This window comes from Furipterus horrens, unplaced genomic scaffold (assembly GCF_987537825.1).
Source record: "Furipterus horrens unplaced genomic scaffold, mFurHor1.1.pri manual_scaffold_1, whole genome shotgun sequence".
Taxonomy (NCBI): Eukaryota; Metazoa; Chordata; class Mammalia; order Chiroptera; family Furipteridae; genus Furipterus; species Furipterus horrens.
In genome coordinates this window covers 158,187,100-158,211,573 of record NW_028327171.1, presented here as the reverse complement: position 1 = coordinate 158,211,573, position 24,474 = coordinate 158,187,100, and the positions used below count along the sequence as shown (strand labels likewise).

General features: G+C 36.1%; 1 protein-coding gene across 1 annotated transcript in view; it reads left to right on the top strand.

The window, feature by feature from the left end:
• The window catches only part of IFIH1 (interferon induced with helicase C domain 1), a 50,759-nt gene that overhangs the window by 791 nt on the left and 25,494 nt on the right, over window positions 1-24,474 (top strand). The window contains exons 2-4 of the mRNA XM_090280341.1: window positions 5,939-6,107; window positions 10,467-10,613; window positions 24,334-24,438. Coding sequence (XP_090136467.1) covers window positions 5,939-6,107; window positions 10,467-10,613; window positions 24,334-24,438 — 421 coding nt within the window. The remainder of the gene's footprint in view (window positions 1-5,938; window positions 6,108-10,466; window positions 10,614-24,333; window positions 24,439-24,474) is intronic.

Sequence of the window (24,474 nt, the reverse complement as noted above, 5' to 3'; positions counted from 1 at the left end):
CGGCAGATTTTACAACTCAGGGCTAGTTATTTTATTTGCCCCAACCCAGATGTTCTTTGACGTCTTTGGGGAAATCTGGCATCCTCCTTTCTTGAGAAGAGAATATCTAGGCACTTATAAATAATTTTGAAAATTTAAATACAAAAGGGCTATTCTAATTCTTTCATTGAAATAAGCTAAAGAGTTAATTTTAGAATAATGTGTGCTAATAGGTCACATTTATTGAACACTTACTGTGTGCAATTAGTATATTTTGCAAAGTGTATTATCACAGAACATGCTCAGAATGAGGCATATAATGTTATTAACTGTTTTACAAAGGAGAAAATTAAGGCAGGTTAAAAACTTGCCCAAGACAGCAGCAAATCTAGTGATTAAGGGCCTGATGGTGAGAAATTTTGTCTTTTTAAATATACTTCCATAGAACAGGGATTAGCAAAACATGACCCATAGGCTAAATCCATATTGCTACTATTTTTTTTTTTTGCCAGGCCCAAAAGTTAAGACTGGTTTTCAGATTTTTAAACTTTCAGTGTTTATAAAGAAAGTTTTATTAGAACACAGCCATGCCCATTCATTCAATATTATGACTGCTTTTGCACTTCAGGTTAGCTCACAAAACCTAAATATTTATTATCCAGGCTTTAGAGAAAATATTTGTCAATCTCTTGCCTATATTATACATTATGCCATTTAGTCTTGGTCTAAATGGGGAAATCACATATAGTACACACATATTTTTTCTCTAAAGTTTCAACATTCTCTGAGAATTAAGATTTGAAGATATTTCATTGAAAAATGTGTCTCTAAGTTATGGTTTTTCATACTAGTGGAGTAGTAGATATTTTAGCTGGCATTTTGACAGGGTGAATTTTGCAAGTGATTTACACTTAATGCAATGTTTTATTGTTCATTGTTTTTCAATGAGCAAGGATGCACTACTTAGTATAGAAATGGTGACCTATTTGAATCTGACTTATTCAGGGTAATAGGTCAAAAGTCTTATTTTGAAAGAGAAATTGGGAAATAAACCCATGACTAAAAGTCAACGGCTTTGTTTAACATGCTATGAGTTTGATGTTTTCTTTCATTCTTTCTCTCTTTTTTGACTTATTAATTGTTGGTCCCTCATTGCAAAGTTTTGGGCCTTTGACTCATATCAGCTTATCATGTGACTTAGTCTTTAGTGACTAAAGCTTACCCTCTTTTGTAGATTTGACAGCTATGGGGCTTGTCCAAAAATGTAAGCACGCATCCAATTTTGATGACTGGTTTTCCCAACAAGTAAATTACTTTACACTGTTGTCGGTAACGTTTATGTAGTCTTGTGTATTGAGAACCAGCTAGAACGCATTATAGTAGTCCAGCTGGATATGACAAATGTGTACATCACTGTGGCAGAATCTTAATTTGGAAGACAGTATGCAGCCTTCAAGCCAGCTGGAGACAGAAGATGGCATTTTCAGTCACAGTAGCTGTTAGGAAGTCCAGAAGCAACAGAGTCCAGTAACACCACAAAGCTGTTTGTGTTTGGTGGGTACATGTCCTGATTGCCAGCAAAGCAGCACTTCTCCTTATTTACTCTAAATACTTCTGCCTATCAGCATCACTTTTGTCTTGCCTGGATTGAATTTCCTCCAGCTAGATTTTATCCAAGTTCTTGATTCTGGCAAGCTAGAGGCAGCTAGCGGTAATGCAAGGGAGTAAAGGGGCATTTGTGTACTGGTAGCAGTTAAGGCCAAAGCACCCAAACTCTCCCTCAGATTCATCTCTCAAAGGAGGCACTGAAAGCTGGAGGGGCTATGTATTTGAGGCTCTTTAAGGAGGAATAGTGTCTCTGTGAGATTCTGGAATGATTTTGGTACACATCATTTTAGGTGTATCATCAGAATCAAAAGTAAACCATGGTGAATGATGGGAAGGACATTCTATGTTTAGAAGAATCTATTGGTATGGAGGTCATTGGTGAATGTTTATCTTCAATGGAAAAGTACAGTGGTAAGAGCATGGGAATGAGGAATGGAAAGACTTGGACTCAATATCTTTGTTTCTCACCATCACTGTTACTGTGGGCCAAGTTTTTAAAGTTCCCTAACCTAAGTTTACCCATGAGAATTAACATAATAATACTTTCTTCTCCCACAAAATTTTGGTAAACACAAAATCATGTTTATGAAAAAGCTCTATACATAGTAAAGAGCTATTTTGCTATGAGGCTGATGACTATTACTATCATTCATTTGGTTATATCTCCTTGTTAATTTAGGTTTCAGGGATTTAGGTAAGTTGAGCTGTGCTTTTTAAAGTCCCTGGATCAAACTGAGTTGAAGAAGAAACTTGATCTTTCACTTTTAAGCTCCCAGAACCTAACCAAGACTAAGTATAGAGTTGGTACTTAGTAAATATTGATTGATTAATATTTAAGTGATTAGTTAAATTTATTTCCAAAGAATTGTCCAGAATAAGTGATAAAAACATGTGACGTAAAGAATCGTGTCAGGCATTGGGGACTGGATGGATGATAGACACAAGAGTTCAAAATTTGTTTTGGATAGCTTAAAGTAGCTTTTAACTAAGGAGTCAGGACTTCTGAAAAAATCATATTTTATTTGAATTCTTTTCTTGTTTTCCAGTGACATTTTTTACTTAGTCTGTTACATCAGCCCTTTTCCCCATATATCACAGCTTCTGAAAATGATCTTAGATTTAATTTCGTGTTTGGTGATTACCCAAAGAAATGTATGTAATTGTTCTATTTGTTAATTTATTTGGCTGAAATTTGTTGAATGATACAAAGGTGCCATGATATTGAAAAGATTGGAGAATTACACAGATATTGTTTGCACTTTCGTGAAACTTTGTAATAGTGTTGATGAGTGTTCATTCTTCTAATAAATAAATGTATTACCCACAAATTCATATTTATCTTATGTTCCTTAAATTATCTAACAATATATTCATAGATATTTTAAATTATGAGTAATTTCATATTCAGAGAAAAATTTCAGTGTGGAATGAACATGAATGGGAATCATTAAATATTCTGTTGCAGCCTCAAGTCTTATTGTGAATACTGGCAACTCAGCAATAAGTACAAGAGTCACTTTATGGATCATTACAATAGAATGATCACTAACTGTAAGGAGTGCCCTTGTATGAATCTGCTTCTGTTTTAGAGTGCTTATTGAACATCTTGGCCCATTCATTGACTTAGACACCCATGAGCCCTGGAAAAGAAGTGATTACATAAACATTTCATAATGTCTTAACATCAGTTTGAGCAGTTGAAGAGAGGTGCATATTTCTGCCCTGGCCATTTCAATGCATAAGCATTTATAGTCCTGGAAAACCCCATGTAACTTTTATTTGCACAGGAGAACCAGAGATAATACGACCAATCCAGCTGAAAATCTAGTCCAGTTCTCCCTACATGAAATTGAGTACCCTGGTCATTCCCCACCAGCTCATTCTATTACTGAATTAGGATAAGTAAGAATATTATTAGCAGGAAAAATATTAATAAGAAACTAGCTATGTTAATGTGACAATGTATAATCACTTCATAATACATTAGCTTTTTTAGGAACTAGTTCTTAAAAATTTTTTGTTTTTACTGTGAGTTTTACTTCCTGATTTACTGGTACTGAGAGTTGAACTCTGTTGTATTTTAAAAAATCATTATATTTAAATATAAAGGTTATTATGAGAGATAGAAAACATTTTTATCAAACTGTACAATTGTATTGGCAAACCAGTGCCTATTAGGAATATCATTGGTTTCTCCATTCATTTCTGTTGGAAAGATAAAACATAGATCAAAGAATTTAGAATATAAAAGCATTGAAATGTATTATCCACAAATTCATATTTTATATTCCTTAAATTAGCTAACAATATATTCATAGACATTTTAAATTATGGGTAATTTCATATTCAGAGAAAAGTTCGGTGTGGGATGAACATGAATGGGAATCATTAAATATTCTGTTGCAGCCTTAAGTCTAAATAGTTACCTCCCAAGAATTTCAGCAATAAAGTTTGTGAATTGGAGTCTAGTATCTCTACTGTGTTTTAGAAGAGCAGATTAAGTTTTAAAAAATTATATGGTTGCTTCAAAAGTATATTGATGTATTTTCTGGCACCCAAATTGATGAAGCTGACAAAATTGCACAGGTGTTATACATAGTTCCACATCCAAATAATAAAAATACTTATAGGAAATAAAGGCATAAGGATCCTTAAATGCCTGAACTCAGTAAGGACAAAGCAAGTTTGATAAATGTAATTTTATAACAAAAATTAACTGTTTAATAGTTAAAGAAAATTTAGTGAATATAGTATGCTTAGGTTTTAATAAAAGTATTTATTACAGTGCCTCACTTGTTCTTTTTAGAGAAATTCTTTCTGATTAAATTAGCAGATAATAATAAGGTCATTACAAACATCACTGAAGACAAAGAATTTTTATTAGATTAATGAAGTTAAAAATAAAGGTAAGAAATGAGCAACATTTTGTTTACAAAATGCTACAGGGGAGATGAACTGGAATCACCTAAAATTTATTAAGTTCAATTGAGTAGTTATTTTAACCCTTCTTGCCAGAAAATGAACTTAAAATTAGGGACAACTATTGGTATGGGAAGGCAGCATTGAAGCCAATTGCCTGCGATTAACTTCTGCCTCTGCAATTTACTAGGTCTGTGTCCTTGGGGACGTAATTAGACTTCTCTACCCCTTGGATTTTTGATCTGTAAAATGAGTTAATAATGCTACCTTCTTCAGAGTTGCTAGGTTAATATATCCAAAGCCTTTATAATAGCATCATTAACTATCAGTTAATAAGACTAAAATATCCTTTGGACAGAAACCATGCTGTACACTTATGTACTAAATAGTGTTCACTGGTGAAGTGTTTGTAAAGGTAGATGTTTTCCCTAGTCATCCATAAAAATAGCTAACATTAAGTTTGTGCCAGACATTGTTTGAAAAAGGCAAATTCCTGACTTTAAAAGCTTATGGCATATATTTATAGGGACTAGGAAACACATAAATTTTTCAGGAAAAACTAATTTAGCTAAAGAGTAGATCCCAGACATCAGTATTTATTAGCACTGATTCTAGCATGCAGCAAGGGTGGAGAATGCTTGAAATTTTTTTTTTTTTTCTGTTGCTTCACTTTACATACAGAAACTGAGGCCCAGAGAGATCAAGTAGCTTACCTAATGACACAGCAAGTGGGTGATGTCCTATCTAATTGTTTTCTGCTCTAAATATGGCTTGTAGTAGTCTTTTCTCCAAATGTTAGGTACTGTATTCAGAGTCAGGGAGATGCACTGTGATAATGATTGCACAAATGATCCGCATTGAGAAAGACTTGCTTCGATTAATCTGAAAGGGAAATTAAATGAAGCCTAAGGATTGTAATGAATGGATGTAGAAATAATTCTGCTTGCTACTTTAAAAATTGAAAAATACAGAATTAAATTTTTCTCATAATACTAAATAAATGCCATTTAAGAAAATATTATAGTAGTCATAAATATTTCTAATATTAAATAGGCAAGAATATAAATCTGTGATAGCAATTACTTCATAATGGTCATAGTGAAGAAATAGGAGTTGGATTAGAAATGTTTGACTTCCCATTTGCAGACTCCATGAGTTAAAAGGAAAAATCAGGCCCTAAATATAGAAAAACATATTGATGCAAGTAGACATAGAACAGCTAGATATTAAGGGCCCTTTCTTTTGCACCCCTTATTCAGAAAGACTCAGATAAAAACATTTATTGCTACAAGTGGCCCTGCTGTTTTCTCTTATGTTTGAAATACTGTAAGTCTTTATTTATAATTATGCTTAATGCTCAATTTCTTTTTTTGAAAGCTAGTTCCTTTCTAAATTAATTCAGAGCTTGAATTCTACTTTTCTCTTAAAACAGATAACTGCTGCAGAAACTAATGGAAATGAAGCAGGAGTGAGGGAACTGCTGAGAAGGATTGTGAAGAAAGAAAACTGGTTTTCCACTTTTGTGACCGTTCTGAGGCAAACAGAAAATGAAGCCCTCGCCCAGGGGTTAACAGGCCCCGGTGCCTCCGAACTCAGTGCAGGTATTTCTGATCCTACGAAGGAAGAGTTTGCACATTTTCCCTGGTAATTGAGAGTTTAATGAAGCTTGCAGACACTATGATATTTAGGATCAAAATCTCAAACTGGAAAGGATTTTATCCTCTTTACAAATGAGAAAACTGCTGCTTAGGAAAGGACTAGCTTACAGAAAACCACAAAACTTAGCAAAATGGACAAGAACATTGGCAGCTGACTCCTAGTCCAACACTCTTTCCACTACCCTTATTTTAGAAACAAGATGATTACCTGATATTTTTGTCAAGATTTTTTAACATTGAACAGACACAAATAAATGGGAAGAGAATGTTTTAATGGTTATTACAACGCTGCTGCACAGTCTCCTGGATATTTATGTTCATTTGAAAGGAATTCATTAAATAGTTGATAAAAGGTCTGTAATAGCCAACATATTACAATATTACTTCATGTGAGTTATTAAAACTTTTAAATTATAATAACGTAAGTATAGCCATATATTTTTAAAGCGAATTTAAACTGCCATCTTATCCCTTGCTGGATTGCTTAGTTGGTTAGAGCATTGTCCCTGTACACCAACATTGCAGGTTCGATTTCAAGTCAGGGCACATATAAGAGACAACCAATGAGTGCGTCAGTGAGAGGAACAACAAACTGATGTCTCTCTCTCTCTCTCCCACCCTTCTTCTCTCTCTCTCAACTCAATAAATACACTGCCATCTTATTTTCCTTTTCAGAATATGTAGCCTATGTTTTCAAAAATATCATGGTAAGAAAAATGGAAAGTTAACTGGTAATAACCGATTTAAATGAATTAGAATTATTTCAAGCTCACCTGTATTCATTCAGTCATTCATCCATTTAACATTTCATGAATGCCAAAGATACGCCAGACACTATTGTAGGTGCTGGGGATATGGACTTCAAGTAGACACACAACACCCCCCTCCCCGTTTAATGAAATGAGATACCCAATAAACTATTTTTCTGAGTTACCTATGCAAAACTAAAAAGATAATTGCTAATTATTAACAGCATATTATGTGTTTATATTATATTAATTAGCTTAATTTTGCCCAGTGGTTTGAAATACACACACAGATATACATATACATAATGATGTGTTTGTGTGTGTGTGTGTGTGTGTAGAGAGAGGGGGGGGAGAGAGAGAAATATTTTTGCTACACTGTGTTAAAAAACTCTAAAAATATTTGGACAAGGTCTTTTATCTTCACCCCAAAGCAAATGCTTTACAATGTAATATGTTTGTGCCCCCGACAAAGTGAAAATCTCAAGAGACCTTGCAGATATCCCTTCTTTCTTGAATTATTCAAGGATTAAGGCGGGGGGGGGGGTACACTTGCTCAGTCAAACTTGTCCAGTCCAGCTTTCAAAAGCCAAGCAGTAACTCCATGATCTGTCTATGAGCAGGTTCCAGGGTTTCTACTGTCGTTGCTTCTGTTCCACAGCCAAGCTTAGCTATATCGAAAGTCCTTTCAGCTGGAAGCATCTTTACTTTGTGTCAGTTCTCTGGAAGGGCTTCAGTAGCAACATCAGATAATGATTTTTTTACACTTAAACATTATGGCCCAGCCATTGTTTCCACAGCATAGCTCTGAGGTCAGTTTGCTAAGACTGAAGGTACTTCCAGCTGGAGCTGCATACAGTGACGGGGCCACATTTCTCCTACACACATCAGAGATGAGCTGGCCCCCCGTCTAGACCATCTCTTCCATAATGAATCCCTTTCTAGACCCCATGGGAACACTTCCATTTGTGGCAAACATTTGAGAACTTGAACTTCAAAAGGAAGTGACTACTGTTTGTTTTTTCCCCCCTGGGAAATTTTGGCCTCAGTGTATTAAAGGATATTAGCTTTTCAGATTACAAAAGACCTTCTCATATCCACCTCTCCAAGTTGAGGATATGTATCCATTTTATGCTTGTGTACGGTGGCATAATTGTTTAGGAAGAGGTCTAGAAGATGTGCTGTAAAGTGTCTTCTAGATTCTCCTGACAGACAACGTGTCTGGCAGTATTTCTTGCTTAGATATTTTTAAGTTCTACTTTACAAGTTGCCTTATTAGAAGTTTAATGTAATTTTTCAAATTGTAATTCTTTGAATAACAATCTGTAAAGAGTATGTATAGCAAATCTCATGTAATACCTGTGTTATAATACATCTCATCATATACACCTAGCATTCACATACCTTTCTCGTTACTGTCTTTATATGCTCTAAATCTGTATCATGATTAAGCGTTTATGCCTCTTTCAGAATGGCTTAGGTGCTAGTTTACTCATATTCTCTCAGCCCATGCACATATCCTGGCTGGCCAAGGCCAAGTATTTTATAGAAGTGGCAAGTCCTTGTGAAAAGAAAAATAGTGGAACCAATTCTCCATTACCCTCCAACCCTCCCTAGGCCCATGGCCGGGTCCTTTCACAGCTGGGGCTTCTCCCTCTTTTGACCGAAGTGGGTGATGATGGATGTTGACTCAAGCATGTGGGCTCTCACAAGAGCAGGGAGCAGTATAGAAATGGATCTCTGAGCTCCCTTTGGAGGGCAGATAGCAAATGCCAGTCTATGTCTGGGGCTCAGCATTCTTCTACTTCCACCAACTCATTCCAAATAAATAGGACTTAGTTTTTTATATCCTCAGGAAACCAAATCAGTGAAGTCAGGGATTTAAATATTGTTTGCTGGACAGTACATCTTATCATGAGAATCTAAGCATTTTTCTAGCATGTCTTGATGACCAGAAAGTTAGCTATGACTATTCTTGTGGTGAGGAGCTGCTATGGACTAAATTGTGTCACCCCAAAATTCACATGCTAAAGTTCTAACTCCCAATGAGACTGCATCACTGTATCTAGATATAGTGTCTTTAGGAATTAATGTTAACTGAGGTCAGAAGAGTGGGCCATAATTCAGTAGGACTGGGCCTTATAAGAAGAAGAAGAGATATTCTCTCTCTCTCTCTCTCTCTCTCTCTCTCTCTCTCTCTCTCTCTCTCTCCCCAATCTCTCTCTCTCTCCCTCTCTCCCTCTCTCCCTCTCTCCCTCTCTCCCCACCATGTGAGGGGTCATAGTCAGACAGTGACCTTCTGCAACCTAAAGAAAGAGCTCTCATCAGACACCAACCCTGCTAGCACATTGGTCTTGGACTTCCAATGTCCAGAAATGTAAGAAAATAAAATTCTGTTGCTCAAGCCACTCAATCCATGGAATTTGGTTATAATGGCCCAAGCTGACAGATATGGGAAAATAGGTTCTGAGTTCTTATGCTTATTGAATCCTTGCTCCTTCACTTCCCTGGATGTGTGACGTTGGCCCGGTACTTGCCCCTCTGTGCCTCAATTTACTTTTCTGTGAAATAGGAATGATAATATCACTCATTTATTAAGGTTATTTTGAGGATTAAATAATTTAACATATGTAATGTAAAGTGCTTATAAGGTAAGCTCAAAACAAGTTCACTATTATGATTATAAAGTCCAAACACATTTAATATGTAGCTACAAACATTATCAAGTTGTCTGGCCAAAGACAAAGTCCAAAGTCAAAACAGTTTTTTTAAAGAAATTCTTCATGCATAAGACTCATTTTCCTTTATTTTATAAGAGCCTAATCCAAATGATACTTTAATTTTTTTTTCTTTATGTTATCAGTCTTCTCTGAGAGATTGCAGCTTCCAAAGGATAGAAACTCTTCTTTTTCTTTGTAACCACATAGTCCTTTAAGAAAACATTCAATATATGTTTGTTGAAGGAAGAAAGGCTGGATGGAAGAACTAAAGGGAAGGAGAAAGGAAGGATATAGAATATTTCATTTTTTAAAAATCTCCAGAAATGCAGAGTACATGCATTTAGGCTGACATTAAAGCATATGTACATCTCATGTAAAACACACAGCGAGGGAACAAAATGGCAAGAGCACAAGCTAAAGAAAAACTACCACCAAATTTGCATTTTCATTAATTCAGACTTCAGTTGACTTTGCATCACTGAATAAGTGGCGTACTTCCTAAAGGTGATGGTCAGATAGGAACAAAAAACATGTTCTAAACCTTTCAGGGTGTCAAAGTATTGAAGTACATTTGGGCAAATCTCTACAGCTCCCCCCCCCCCCCCCACACACAACTTAGTTTTCAGAGTAACAATAACAGGTATTTATAGTGTATGAAAGCTTGCATTGCAATATAATGTATATTCTGTTTAGAATTCAAGGAATTGAAGTATATTCAGGTAAATCTCTATTAAGAACCCCCAATTTCATTTTCGAAATGACAATAATGGTTTTATGTATACTGTACAAAAACTTGCATTGTATTATTTTTCACATTCTAATATTTTTATTTATAGAAAGTGAGAATTCATCACAAGAAGATTGTCTTGAAGTTAAAGAGCCACTTCTTTTAGACTCAGATCCACCAAGTCCAGAGAAACAGGACTGGAACTTGGAGAATAATTCAGTGGAATCATCTTTTGTGGATTCTTCTGTAGCTTCAGGTACTTGGAACACTTATATACTTTACAGACGGTAATAACTACTTCCCCAAAAATCAGTCAGTGTATTGATGATATCAAGATCTGTTACGCAGAGGGAGAATATTTGGGCTTTGGGGTTTTGTGAGCATCTTTATGAAAATAATTTTTTTAGAAGAGATTACATTAAAATATCACCTGGCTGGTTTAGCTCAGTGGATTGAGCGTCGACCTGCGAGCTAAGTGTCGCTGGTTCGATCTTCCAGTCAGGGTACATCAGAGAAGGAAAACTCTGACTCCAAAAAACCTCCGCTGCCTTGCAGCATACCTCTTCAGGGGAAAGGCTAAGGGAGTAAACCCCGACAGAAAATCCGGAGCCGGAGTCCCTAAGGCGGTTCGACGTTGTAGTCAACACCGGCAACTCCTGCGGCGCACCTGAAGCCAAGCTGTATTGACTCCGTCTTTCCCTTGGATCCTTCAGCTGCGAAGAGAGGGGGGGTCTGCTGCATGGGCAACAGCTGGCCCTCCATATCACCCTGCCCAGGCTCTGTAGCTTCAGTGTCATCGCAAGATGTCGATTCAACACGGGAGGAGACAGATACCATGTCACTCCCGAGTCGGACTGCACAGCCATTCTCGGCCGTGCAGATAGACTCTTAAGAAGCTACACCATCGTCTCTCGAGACGGACGGCTGCCGACGACGACGACATTAAAATAATTCCTCTTGGTGGCTAAAAATGTTTTCAAAACTAATGCAATATTAGTATGTTATGAATATGAGCACATTTGGTTCTAATTTTACTTTATAAGACATCTGTGGTCCTTGCAATGTGGTAAATATCATAAACATGCTCTCTATTCCATGGTCTTCAAAGTACTTTCAAATATGGTATAAACATGTGCCACATAAGGATGTTTGAATCAATGGTGACCACACCTAGGACAGTGTCCAACAATGTCATAATGAAGCTGAAAAATTCCCCAAACCTAGTGACCCTGTAGCTGTTGTAAGGTGGTAGCACAATTCATTGCTCACGTTTGTGGTGCTGCTCTTATAAGCAAAGAACTGCCAGTTGTTTAAAAGTATAGCACATACAGTTCTTTACAGTACATAACAGTTGTTAATAAATTACTACGTCACTGGTTTATGTATTTACTGTACTAGGCTTTTTATCCCTATTTTAAAGTGCCCTCTAAAAGTTTGCTATAAAGCAGTGTGTCGTGTTACCCTGGCAGCAGCCTCAAACATCTTGTGTTTACTGAATCTCTTGATTGCATCATTCTCTCTTGCGCTCGATTTAATCTTGTGTTGTTTTGTGCAATAACTTGCTGTGAAGGCTGGTAGCCTGGGAGCAAAGGCTACACCACACAGCCTAGGTGTGTAGTAAGCTATACCACCAGGTAGGTGTGCGTATGTGCACTCTGCAATGTTCGCACAACCACCAAATCGCCTAACGACATTTCTCAGAACATATCCCAGTTCTTAAGCAGCTTGTTTCATTCAGATCTCTGATAAATAAATAAGGCTATTATATTTTCCCCTGTTTTACAGACTGAAGTGTCTCAGAGACATTCGGCTGGATTTTAGGGACTAAAACCAAGGCTGTAGAAAGGAAGATGACCAGGGGCTAAACTGGTGTTGGCTTGAATTGCAGTAACTACTTGGTGTGAAAACTGGGCACCATGTTCAGCTTTTTGCTATGAAATAGCCCTGGAAGGCTCAGACTGATTTAATTATGTTCCTCTCCCTAATTTGCTCAAGATAGTCTCATTCTCCCCTCTTCTATCTCCCCAACAGGGCCACATTCTTCTTTCTCAAGAAATACTTCGAGTCTGTAGTGTGCTGATAAATGTTTAACAAGTAGCTCCCTGGGGAAAAGAAAAAAGCCTTGACTGGCAGCGTATGTCGCTCTCCGTGGTATAAATGCTCCCACTAAGGCTGATTTCCAGCCTTCAACATACTGTCTGTCCCTGAGCAGACCACTGTGTAGCATTTTCATCATCTCGTATATAGCCTCACCATCATAGATGATACAGTAAAATGATCATGAAATGATGGGTTTTAAGCATTCATTACCTTTTTTTTTAATAGCATTTATTTAATTGCATCAATAAGTTTATATAATTTAATTTTTTAAATGACTGTGCTAAACAACTGGCTCACAAAATTCCTGAAAATTTAACAATTGGCTTTTGTGAGTTGGTATAAGCTGACTCCAGCATACACTATAAAGTAGACTATTTTTGATTCAGAAAAGTAATGTGGCTGCATTACAGCAAGTCTGAAACATAGAAACACACAAAGCAAAAGTCACTCAACACCCACAGTATAGATACATTACTCTTAACTATCGACTGTGTATCCTTCCTGTCTGTTTACACGCCTGGATGTCTATATGTAATGACATTTGTCCTGTGTTCATTAGATGATCTTCTACAGAATGGCTTCCAAAAACTGAATAATAGTTTCATATGCTGGATGCATTATAATTGATTATCTAATTGATGAACATTTAAGATGTTTCCAAATTTCTAAATCATGAATAATTCTACTATAACTCTTTGTATTTACATCCCAGTTTAACTCTGATACACATATTACATAATTGATATTTCTGAATCAAATGATTTCTACAATTTTAAGACATTTTATAATTAATGTCAAAATTCACTCCAGGATCTAGTATCAATTTACATGTCCTCCAACAATACAGAGAGTACCTAATGCTGTGAAGCCTCACCTATCAATGCAAGAGTGGGTAATATTTTAAAACTTTTCCAGTTGGTTATTTTATTATTTCAATTTGAATCTTTTGATCCCTAATGGAAAACATTTTTTACAATTTTATCATTTTTGTTGTTGTTTTTGTAAATTACCTATCTTTTTCTATTAGGTTCTTTATAATCTTCTTTCCGGTTTACATGAACTATCTATAGCAATCCTTTGTCATGAATATACCAACATTTTTTATAGGTTGTTTGCTATTTAGGATTGTTTATGCTGTTTGTTTTTTCATGCAGTGCTTCTGAAGCTTTAATGTGCATATAAGTCAGCTGGAGGAGCGGGGTCTTGTTGAAATGCAGATTTTGACTCAGTAGGACCTGTGTGGAGTCTCACATGTTCCCAGGCTGCTCCTGCCAGTCCTGGACTATAAGTTAAATAGCAATGTTTAATGTGTAGAATAGAAAAGCTTTTAAACCTGACTTCTAGAAGATCTTTCTTGTTTCATTTGAATAGCTGTGCTTTCCTTTGGAAATCATGACTCTGTAGGAATGCCAAAATCCATAATCTAACTTTGGCGTATTCACCTTTTAATACATGTCTTTGGTAGGCTACATGCCACCTCTGTGGGTTACTGGCTATGTTCTAAATTCACACTGGAAATAACTGAAGACAAGATAAAGACTTGGAAATGATCCTGCATCTCAAATAAGGGTTCTTCATCAAAGGTTGCCTAATGCACCTCATCAGATTGTACTTTATGTACAGAGGAATCTGAGTCTCAAAGTGGACAAAGTTAAAAGCAAATCTCCTTTGAATTTCTGTTTTCTTACTATTTAATATAAAACTTAAAGCTCCATCTTGTGAAAAAAAAAAATCTGGATCTTAATAACAGCCACTGGGAACAGAAAGTGTTTTTCCTTCCTCCACTCCAGCCCTGGGTGTTCTCCTTTCCTCTCTTCCCTTTACTTATTTCATTTAACAAATATTTATCATGTCCCAGGAGTGTAAATCCAGGGGAGTGAGGGACAGAAATGGCTTCTTCCCCCATGGTGATTTCAACTGATGACTGTGTCAGCCAAACAGTAGTCCCTGTATTAGCGGCATAGTAAGTGCTGTGCAATAGTTTTATAGTTGGTACTATGAAAGAAAAGCACAGACTATTAGAATATATAACAGTCTGAGAACATGTAAGAGAGTTCAGTAAGATGTACAGTAATCTGAGGGCTCCATTGCATACACAGACTTGAACTACCTTCTAGCCTGGAACAACTTTGTGATGTAGATTTGGGAGCAGATTAGTTCAATCCATTCTGGCCCCTTCCAGGGCAGTACCTAAGAGTAACTTATTTGTGAAAATGCAGTCTGTGCTTAGGGGGTAGACACTCTTGCTGTGGGTTAGTCCAAGTGTCTGTTCATTTTCTTGTTGTTCTTCAGAACTAAAAGTACTGATATAAATAACTTGTAAAATATCATTAATCCAAAGAAGTTATTGGAGTTATTTTGTTTACCTTTTTTTGTTGCAAAATTTACTGTGGGAGGATTTTGCCTACATTGGCTTTTTTAACAGAATTAACAATCAAAATAAAAGTGAAAGTATTCCTTGGTCTCTAATATGCATTTGCATAATTTTGTTTTGTGTATCTATTGATACCAATAATGCATAATCTTTATTTTGAATTCTAATATATTGTGTTAAGATTTCAAATAGTTACCAAAATGGCATTGAAAGAAACTTTTACTTAGAGTGCACATAATCTGTACATAGGAATTTTCATATGCAGAGACAAAAAAATTGACTTGAATTACTTCCAATTTCAAATGAAGATTTCTGTATTTTTTATTTCTGAACCAGTTTCTAAATATTTTATCCATTGCATACAAATATTAATTATAATTTTAATGCAAAGATTCTTCATATATTGTTTTTAGCTACTTTTACTCCTTAATACACTTAATGGGTGAGACAGACTGCCATTAATAACAGTGGTCTACCCTGAAATCAACTGTAATCATATCTCTCCTTTATGCTAGCAGTGATATATCAGAATTTCCTAGAGGATAGATTGGAGAGTAATTTCATAATGTCTCCTCATTGGGGCTGGCATTTCTTCTGCTTTTCTCCTTCTAGCTGCTTCCCATAAAAAAAAGGGGGGGCGTGGATTAGTTAAGAAATACCAAAAGTTTTTTGTTTGGTTTTGTTTTGCCTTTTTTCTAAGTTAACACAATAATTTCTAAGGGATATTTCAATAGTTCTCAGACTATTAGGATTTTAATGCTGGGTTTATAGTCCTGCTTTCTTAAACAAGAAAATATTGGAAAACTTGGGTGTTTCTGTAGGCCACACTTCCCTATAAAACAACGGAAGGGCACAAAACCTACATTCGTTTTATTTTATTAAACTATTTTACTTATAGCAAGTAAATAATTATATGAATTTTTAAAATTCCATAAATGTACAATAAAACTGATTGTACAGTCAGTTTTAGTTGACTGCTACTGTTGATTTGTCACAAGTGAGTAGTTATTTTACATAAACCTTTTCATTATACTATTTTAGGAAATAATGCTCTAAAATAAAATAAATGTAAATTAGATGAGCTACACAACTAAATGTATTGTATTTGGAATAAAATGACTTTGATACAGAGTTCTGGAGAATTTCCCCCAAACTTCTTTTATCGTCCTATTTTAGATCTTGCTGTTGTCAAACTAGAAAATGCAAATACCTCAGAATGGCCAGCAGAGGGCGCTTTTACATTTGTAAAGAGAATGTAATTTCACTGTTCAGTATAATGTGACGGAGTAAGTAGAACGTGCCATGTGTGAATATACAGTGCGCATGCCTATGAATGCATGTGTATATTTTGATTTATATATTCGTTCACGTGAAGATTTTAAAATTCCACCCCAGCTAATGAGCTTACCAACCTGCTTGTTTTCAGACTTTAATACCTTCTTTTTCACATTTCCCCATATGTTCCACTCCTTAGGTTTATCCGGTGACATTATGCTTTGGAATATATTGTGGATATATTTTGCATAGATCATGTTATGTGGGAGGGGTTTAAAAATTGACCTTTATAAAACAGGCTCCTTCTCCCTGGCCCAATCTGTTACAGCACTTTTGTTGTTGTTGTTTTGTTTTGCCTTTTTATAGAGCAAAGTCCAATCTTAGATTTGCTCTATACTATTTTCTGTTAAAATGCCACAAAATTTATCCTTTCACTTGAGAACCAGACTAATTTTTTTATAGCACTAACCTCTAGAAATTTAGAAATTTTTAGAATTTCTAGAAATATATACCACATAGCAGTTGAGATCTTAATGGGAAAGATAATTGATACAAAGGGTACAATAACATTGCATCAGAAGCTTTATACTACTACAGGATTGGTTTGAATTAAGATAGTTCTCCTTTACTTCTATATTTTTCTAATTTTAGTTACATTAATCATTGCACTGTTGAGGCAATCCAAATGGCCGGTACGAATTTGAGCTGAGGGGGAGAGAGAGAGAGATGCTGCTGCTGCTGCTGCTGCTGACTGATATTGATGTTTTTAGAGAATGCAGTACAATAGGTTTGTATTTTATTTGAAACCTACCAGGAACCAGCTAAGTCTGTGACGTGACTTAGAATTGCTTAATAGCTCTAGGAGGGTTGCCATTCTTATCTCTGGAATGAGGACATAGATATTTTGATGGAAAGACATCTCTCTAGTGTGCAGTTAATAATGGCTGTGAACCTAAGGGTTTTCTAAAGCAAATGTTAACAAAGATGATGATTCTAATTGTACCTTGATTATTAGACCTTATCTTCTCTATTTGGGTGTGTGAATGAGAACTAAGAACTGGAGCAGTGGAAATAAAGGAGTGAATCAGTTAAGAACCAAGCACTGAGGTACTGGCCTCACTCCTCAAAGTGTTCATAATCCAGTTAAAAAATTACATGCCTCCAAAGAGAAATATTAATCTATCGCCAAAGAGAAAGTATTAAAGGGCGAGGAAGGAAGACTTGTGCAAAAATAGGAAGACAGAGAAAGCTTGCCAGAGAAGGAAAATGAAACATTCCAGCCGAGCCTTGAAGGTCCTGTGTTGGATTTGTGAACAGAAGTGGCAGCAGCACTTCAGGTTGCACAAGCGTCATGAGCAGAAGTGCAGGTATAGCAACGTTCAAAATATGTTCAGGGTGGGAGGTGTGGGTAATGGGGGAGGCTATGCATGTTTGGGAGCAGAGAATAGATTCATTAATACAGTTATATAATATAACATTATTATATACAATAAACATTAAAACCCAGCTATAATAAATACAGCAAAATTCTATAACAAAACGTGTGCAGGAGAACAGTTAGATTAGAGGGGCGCATCTGTGGACAGATAAGACTGCTAAGATCACTGAGAATTCACAGCTTTCTCTAACTGTGATGTTTACAAATGCTTTTTAAGGCAAAAATAATACTCTTTTCTTTTTCTCTTTTATTGAATGCATTGGGCTGACATTGGTTAATACATTTCAGGTGTAAAATTCTATAACACACCATCTGTATATTGTATTGTGTGTTCACCACCTCAAGTCAAGCCTCCTTCCATCACCATTTATCCCCCCATACTCTCTTCTCCCCCTACCTGCCCCATTCCCTTTCCTTCTGGTAATCACCATACTGTTGTCTGTGTCTGTGAGTTTTCTTTTTCTTTGCTTAATCCCTTCACCTATTTTACCCAGCCTCCCAGGCTCTCTCCCCTCTGACAGCTGTCAGTCTGTTCTCTGTGTCTATGAGTTTGTTTCTATTTTGTTTGTTCATTTATTTTGTTCATTAGGTTCCACATATAAGTAAAATCACATGGTACTTGTCTTTCTCTAACTGGCTTATTTCACTCAGCATAATGCCCTCCAGGTCCATCCATGCTGTTACAAAGGGTAAGATTTCCCCGTTTTTTTACTGCTGAGTAGTATTCCATTGTGTAAATGTCCCACAGCTTTAAAAAATTCTTTTAAAACTGTTTTGTTCATCCTTTGAATAATTATAAAATACTACCGTAATGCATATGTGATAATCTCAGGCAATGTTTGCAGAAAAGCCCTTAATTAGCAGATGGTGTCCTCTGGGTGCTGCAGTTGGCTGCCACCAGCTTTCAGGACAGGGCTCCCTAACTCCACACAGTGGCATCGCAGTGGCAGTGTGAAATCAGCTGCAGTGGTCATATTTACACTGTGGAAATTGGCACTTCGTAATTGTGGCTTTCCCCCACCAAGAGGCTGATTTTGAACTTCTACCAGAACACCATTACATGTATCTCTTCACTTATTTCCCTCATGTCTGCTCCTGTTTGCTTAACTTGCACAGCTCTTCCCGAAGGGTGCCAGTCAGCTAAAGACATTTCCAGTTCATCTGCTTCTATCCTGCCACCTCTAAAGCTTGTTATTGCTGAGGCTTTCCATGTGGTCATCTGACTGTCACTCATAACTGATTTTGCTCTAGGACTTTTTGCCTCTGGTACTGACCAGCAGTGAATGAATGGGTTGTTCTAGTGGGTATGGTTAGCCCCACAGCTCTGTCCTTTAATAACCGTCTTTCTATTTGAGATCCAACTCTAAAGGCCAAAGGGCATAGAGATACAATTTCAACCAACATCCCTATACACAATTCAAATTTAATTCTGACTGAAACATTTCAGCAGTATAAATTCTCTACACAGGAACAAGGAGCTTCATGAATAGCCATGTGGGCCTGTGGCTCTAGGAGAGTTTCTCTCTCTCTCTCTCTCTCTCTCTCTCTCTCTCTCTCTCTCTCTCTCTCTCCCTCTCTCTCTCTCTCTCTCTCTCTCTCTCTGTCTTTCTCTGGGAAACTCATTTCCTAGAAGCTTGGATCCAGGAGAGAATATGCAAGGTGGGTGGAGGTGGCTTCTCTCCATTCTGTGGGAACACATGTTCCCTGGCATGGAGAGCAAAATCTGACAGACCAAAATGTGAGCATGTGTGTGTGTGTGCGCATGCACAGATCCATATACATGGAGCTGAAAATAAAAGTCATCTATTTCCTCTCAAAAAAGATTAAGTTACTTCAAAAGAAAAGGAAGTATTATTAGGAGTAAGAAAGTTAAGTACACTTAAGAAACCCGTGCCGTCTTTGTGTGCGTGACCACACATGCACAGGTGCTGGAGGTTTTAGGGGTAGTCTTGGACCATCCAGGTTGCAGGGATGATGCAGCTGGAGGGAAGGTAGGAATGGCTAAAGAGGTGAAGCTCCAGTGCACCACAAGGTCAGAACTACTAGAGCAAACATTAAGTTACCGTGACAAGTGGAATTGGACTATTTGCAGACCCTGTCAGCACTGCCTCTCGGGAGAACGGGACCTGCGGGTGCCCTTCTTTCTCAGTAGACACAGGGTCCCTTGCACTTCTTCCTGCTGAGATGATGCAAAGCCATGTTCCAGCAGAAGAAATGCACGGCAGCCTGTGGCCAGAGGTGAGAAAGGAGAAATAGGCTCTGGACTAGGAAGTGCATCAAGCCTGAAAATAGGAGGGACATTACCTGGCAAGAATGGAAGTAAGAACTAATTTGTATCATACCTAATGAAGCTTAGGATTTATGTTGGGGGGGGGGGGCGGGCAATGGAATTTATCAACTAATTGTTATAATAGTATTTTCCAGCAGGGGGCAGACTTTACATTGAAATAGATCTAAAAAGGCCTTCAACCAAGAGGTTTTCATTGGAATTTTTTAAAACTTCAATATTTTTGGTTTCTGAATAGTTTAAAAATATTTTAAAGTATTTAAGGCACAGAGGATGTTAAATATGAAATTTCTCAAATTCCAGTTAATATTTCTGTCTTATTAATAAAATGTTCAAGTTGTGGTTGCAAAATGAGACAGTTTTTTCCCCCCATGGCTTATGGAAAGGTCTTAGACACTGTCGTAAGGAAAGCCGTTCTTTTTGTGTGTGTTGTTTACAAAACTATTAGAGAAAAGCCTGTCTCTTAACGGGATGAGCGTCATTTTCCTTCATTTCAATAGAGTTTGATATAAATAACTTATTTTCTTTAACAGAAATAACCAGCGTTTTCTGACCTGTTTCATAACTAGCTTTGATCTTTTTCATAGAGGAAATAACACCTATATAAAAGTTAACTAGATGTATTATGTAATCAAACTCCAATATTCAAAGCCTCTTTAAGCTGCAACTTCATGAGAATCTAAGATTTGTTTCTCTTCATGATTCATTTCCTTGAGCTAACAGAATCATTCTCACAATACATGCAAAAGTAGAAACTACTATCTATATTAAAAAAATTTTAAAGGTTAAATCACTTGTTAGCAGTGGCAGCGCGGAGATCTGGAGACAACTCTGTCTGACTCCACAGCACATGCTCCTGTCACGGGAGCCAGTCTCCAGTTGACTCCGTTTTATCTGATCTACTTTTAAATCATAGACACGTGACTTTATTCATTAGGACATAAGTTCAGGTTGACATACTGTAAAAAGTATAAAGAATGAAACAAGATATTCCTATATAGTCAATTGCAGGAATTTTTGGCTTATAAACTCATTAGGTCAGTTTACTTTTGGCATCACATAAACACTTTCTCAATCTGGCTTTTTGGTGTGTGTGTGTGTGTGTGTGTGTGTTTAACATGGTTTTTAAAAAGGAATGCAGGAAGAAAATCTCTAGGAAAGACATTCTCAGTGTTATTGGGAAATACAATATAACATGTTTTGTTTTATTAAAATTATTATCTATAGTACTGATATTTCTATGAAATAAAAAATATATCAAATGCATAAGAATTTGCTGTCTAGGACACAAAATTATTTTTGTTTTGAGAAATTAGAAACTTATACATTCTTAAAATGACAAACAAATAGGCCCCTATACCTTCACTTTCACTCTCATAATGATTTCTATCAGAAATTATTGCAATTAATTTTGTCAACAGGCTAGAGGTATTCTTTTATTTGTGTGGAGAAAAAAGTTTCAATGTAAGTGTGGATCTTTAAAATCAACAAAAGTCTGTGGGTGAAATCAGAAGTATTAGCAAAATAAAACAATCTCTCTAACAATTTTTCTTGCTAAAACAACCTGTTTCAAATTGATAGAAAATCTGACTATACAATAAAAATGTGTAGATGCTTTTTAAAAAGTTTATTTTCCTTAGAAGTGTGGATAAGTGTGGACACAAGATTGTTTGCTTGTTTGCAGAGCTCCACACAGATCATCGGTCATGCACAATGTTGGTAAAAGGCTCTGGAATATTGAACATAGATTCAGAAAATGGGGACTTCCAGCTCTGCCCTATTCTAGCTGTGTGATCTGGATAAATGATTTAACCTCTCTGACCTGTCGTTTCTTACCTATAAAACTGAGGTGATAATGGGTATCTACCACATAGGCTGTAAGAGTTTAAAATGTAATTTACATTACATCAGTGAAAGCACAGAGCTCAGTGACACATTGCAGATTTATTTGTTAGATGAAAATCATCCAAATAATGAACTTAATTAATAATACCCTATTTTTGGTAGCAACTTTCTTTAATACTCCCTAATTATTTGGGTACATTGCATTAAATAGGTTCCCCAAATTGTATGTATGTTAGAACAAAGCTTGGGAAAAATCTTGTCTTTACACTTACACAGAACAGATTTAAGATTATGGTTTAACTGCTAGTGATTACAAAATGAAATGGAAATCAAATATGATTTCCATTTGGATTACACTTAGTTGGAAACTTAAAGATACAGTGTTTGATTTTAGATAATATTTGTAAGTATTTCTCTGTATTTATGCTATTGTTTTCACTTCTCAGTAGCACATTTAATACAACAAATGAAAACCATATCAAGATTTAATTTTTTGCCTCAAAAACCTGGGTCTCTATTTCTAAGATCGAGAATTATCCTTGCAATGACATTTCCCCCATTTCGTTTTTCACCTTGCCTTTTTCTTATAAGTCATATTCTCTTTTCATCAGTACATCTGCCCAAAACACTCTTTTACTTGACAGTTCTATCCCACACTCGCCTCTGAGCTTGTAACAAGGCATACCTCTGGGAATTACAAAGTGCCACATTTAAAATCTCTCAGTGAGATGTACAGGTTTTCCCGTGTGATCATAAGGGACTCTTCATATCTGAGTTTTAGAGCTAATCTATGACAACTGATAAGCACAGTATTTTCACATTAGTATATTTATGTTGTGCTAATGTATTTAAACAGTATGTCTGTCTATTGAGAATTTTTCTACAAATTTCTTATTAGCTTTCTTTTAACTTTCAAGAATGATATCTCACATTTTGATTGCCCCTGGCTGTGATTCCATGTTTTCTAAGCTAAATAGGCGTATCCAAGTTTCCAGGGCGAGGTCCCAGTTGTCACAGATGCTCAATGGAATACTAGTCAGCAATAAAAAGGAACAAATTACTGCCATAAACAACTACGTAGATGCATCTCAAATTGCCTGTGCTGAGATTAAAAAGCCAAACATTAAGGCTATGTATTGCATAAATCTACTTATATGCTATTCTGGAAAAGACAAAAATAAAGGGACAAAGTCAGTGACTGCCAGGGAGTAGCAGGAGGGTGAGGGGACTCTACAGATGATGGAAAAATCTTCATTGTTATGTTGGTGACAAAGCTATATACATTTATCAAACTCATCAAACTATACACCTAAAAAGAGTCATTTACAGTGTGTAAATTATACCTCAAAACACCTGACTTTAAAATATAACTGGCTACAGAGAGATAATGTACCTGTAGTTTTAGGGAATTGTATGCTGTCTCTTTCCAGAGAAGTTTTAGTTATAACATACTGTGTGTCTGTTTTTCACACATTTGTGTTTCCAGCCTAAATGTGACACCCAGACTAGTTTTCATTGGCTAAAGGCTACTTTAATATAATTTATTTAGTGCATTTGGCAGCTTTAGCATGAAATAATAGTTATCTGACAAATAGAACTAGTATGAAATGTTATTAGTTGTAAGAAGAGCATTATTAAATAAAACTCTTGCCCTAGAAATACACCAAGTACTTGAATTTTATTTCATTTTCCAACCACCAGTAATTAAGCTAAAGGGCTAAGAGCTGATCTTACCTAATATTATTGAATGATTGTCCGATATTCTGAGGTGAATTGTACTAGCCTCCTTTTAAATATGAGGACATTAGGCACATAGCAACTGCAATAGCCAGTTGCACAGATCCGTCCTGCTCCAGAGCCAACATTTGTAACCATCTTCTGTTTATTGTTACCAGTTTGTCGATCCTTGAGGAATAGATTGCAAAAATCCTTGGAAGTAAACTTTGAGGGAAGTCCTCCCTTGAGGGAAAGATTTTCAAAAGGAATTGATAATGACTACTAAAAACAAAATTGGATTAACAAGGAAAAGGTGTGTCCTTACCATTCACATTAACTGTAACCCTTTGATAGAAGCTTAGTTTAATTATAGTAAAGAAAACATTTCTTTACAGCCTCACATAAGCGCTAGAACAACTGCAGTGCCAGCTTTTAATGATATTCTTCCTGAGCAAATTTTTAATATTTTAAAATTCTTTTTGTTACTGTACTGTTGTTTTAATAACTAACCAGTAAATACATGTGTTTTATTAATTTTTACTTTGTTCATTAACTATCATTTTATGTGAAAATAGTAGTTTCTTTATAACGTTTTTTAACTGACATAGTCAAGCCTAGATCTTTTTTTTTTTTGGACAAAATTTACATGAGGGGGGATGACAAAAGTCATAATCCTTACAAATTTGCATTGGCTCTTATATTAGATGTATGGTACTTTAAGTAGGTTTATGTATTTGATTCACTACCCGACAGCTTCTCATTCATAGTGGAATTTGTAAATGTAGCTTGCCAGAAACTCTTACCTTTTATTCATAATTATGTGGGTGTGCCTTCCCAACTTGTGTTGAACTGTATGTACTGTGTGCTGTAGAGGTGTGCAGTTAAAATATGTTTATCCTCAGAAATATTTTTAAAATATTTTAAAATGTTTTCCTTTGCAGAATCAGACACAAGTTTGGCAGAAGGAAGTGTCAACTGCTTAGATGAAAGTCTTGGACATAACAGCAACATGGGCAGTGATTCAGGCACCATGGGAAGTGATTCAGGTACTGCCTAACTGTTGTGTAAACCTTAAAAAGTGT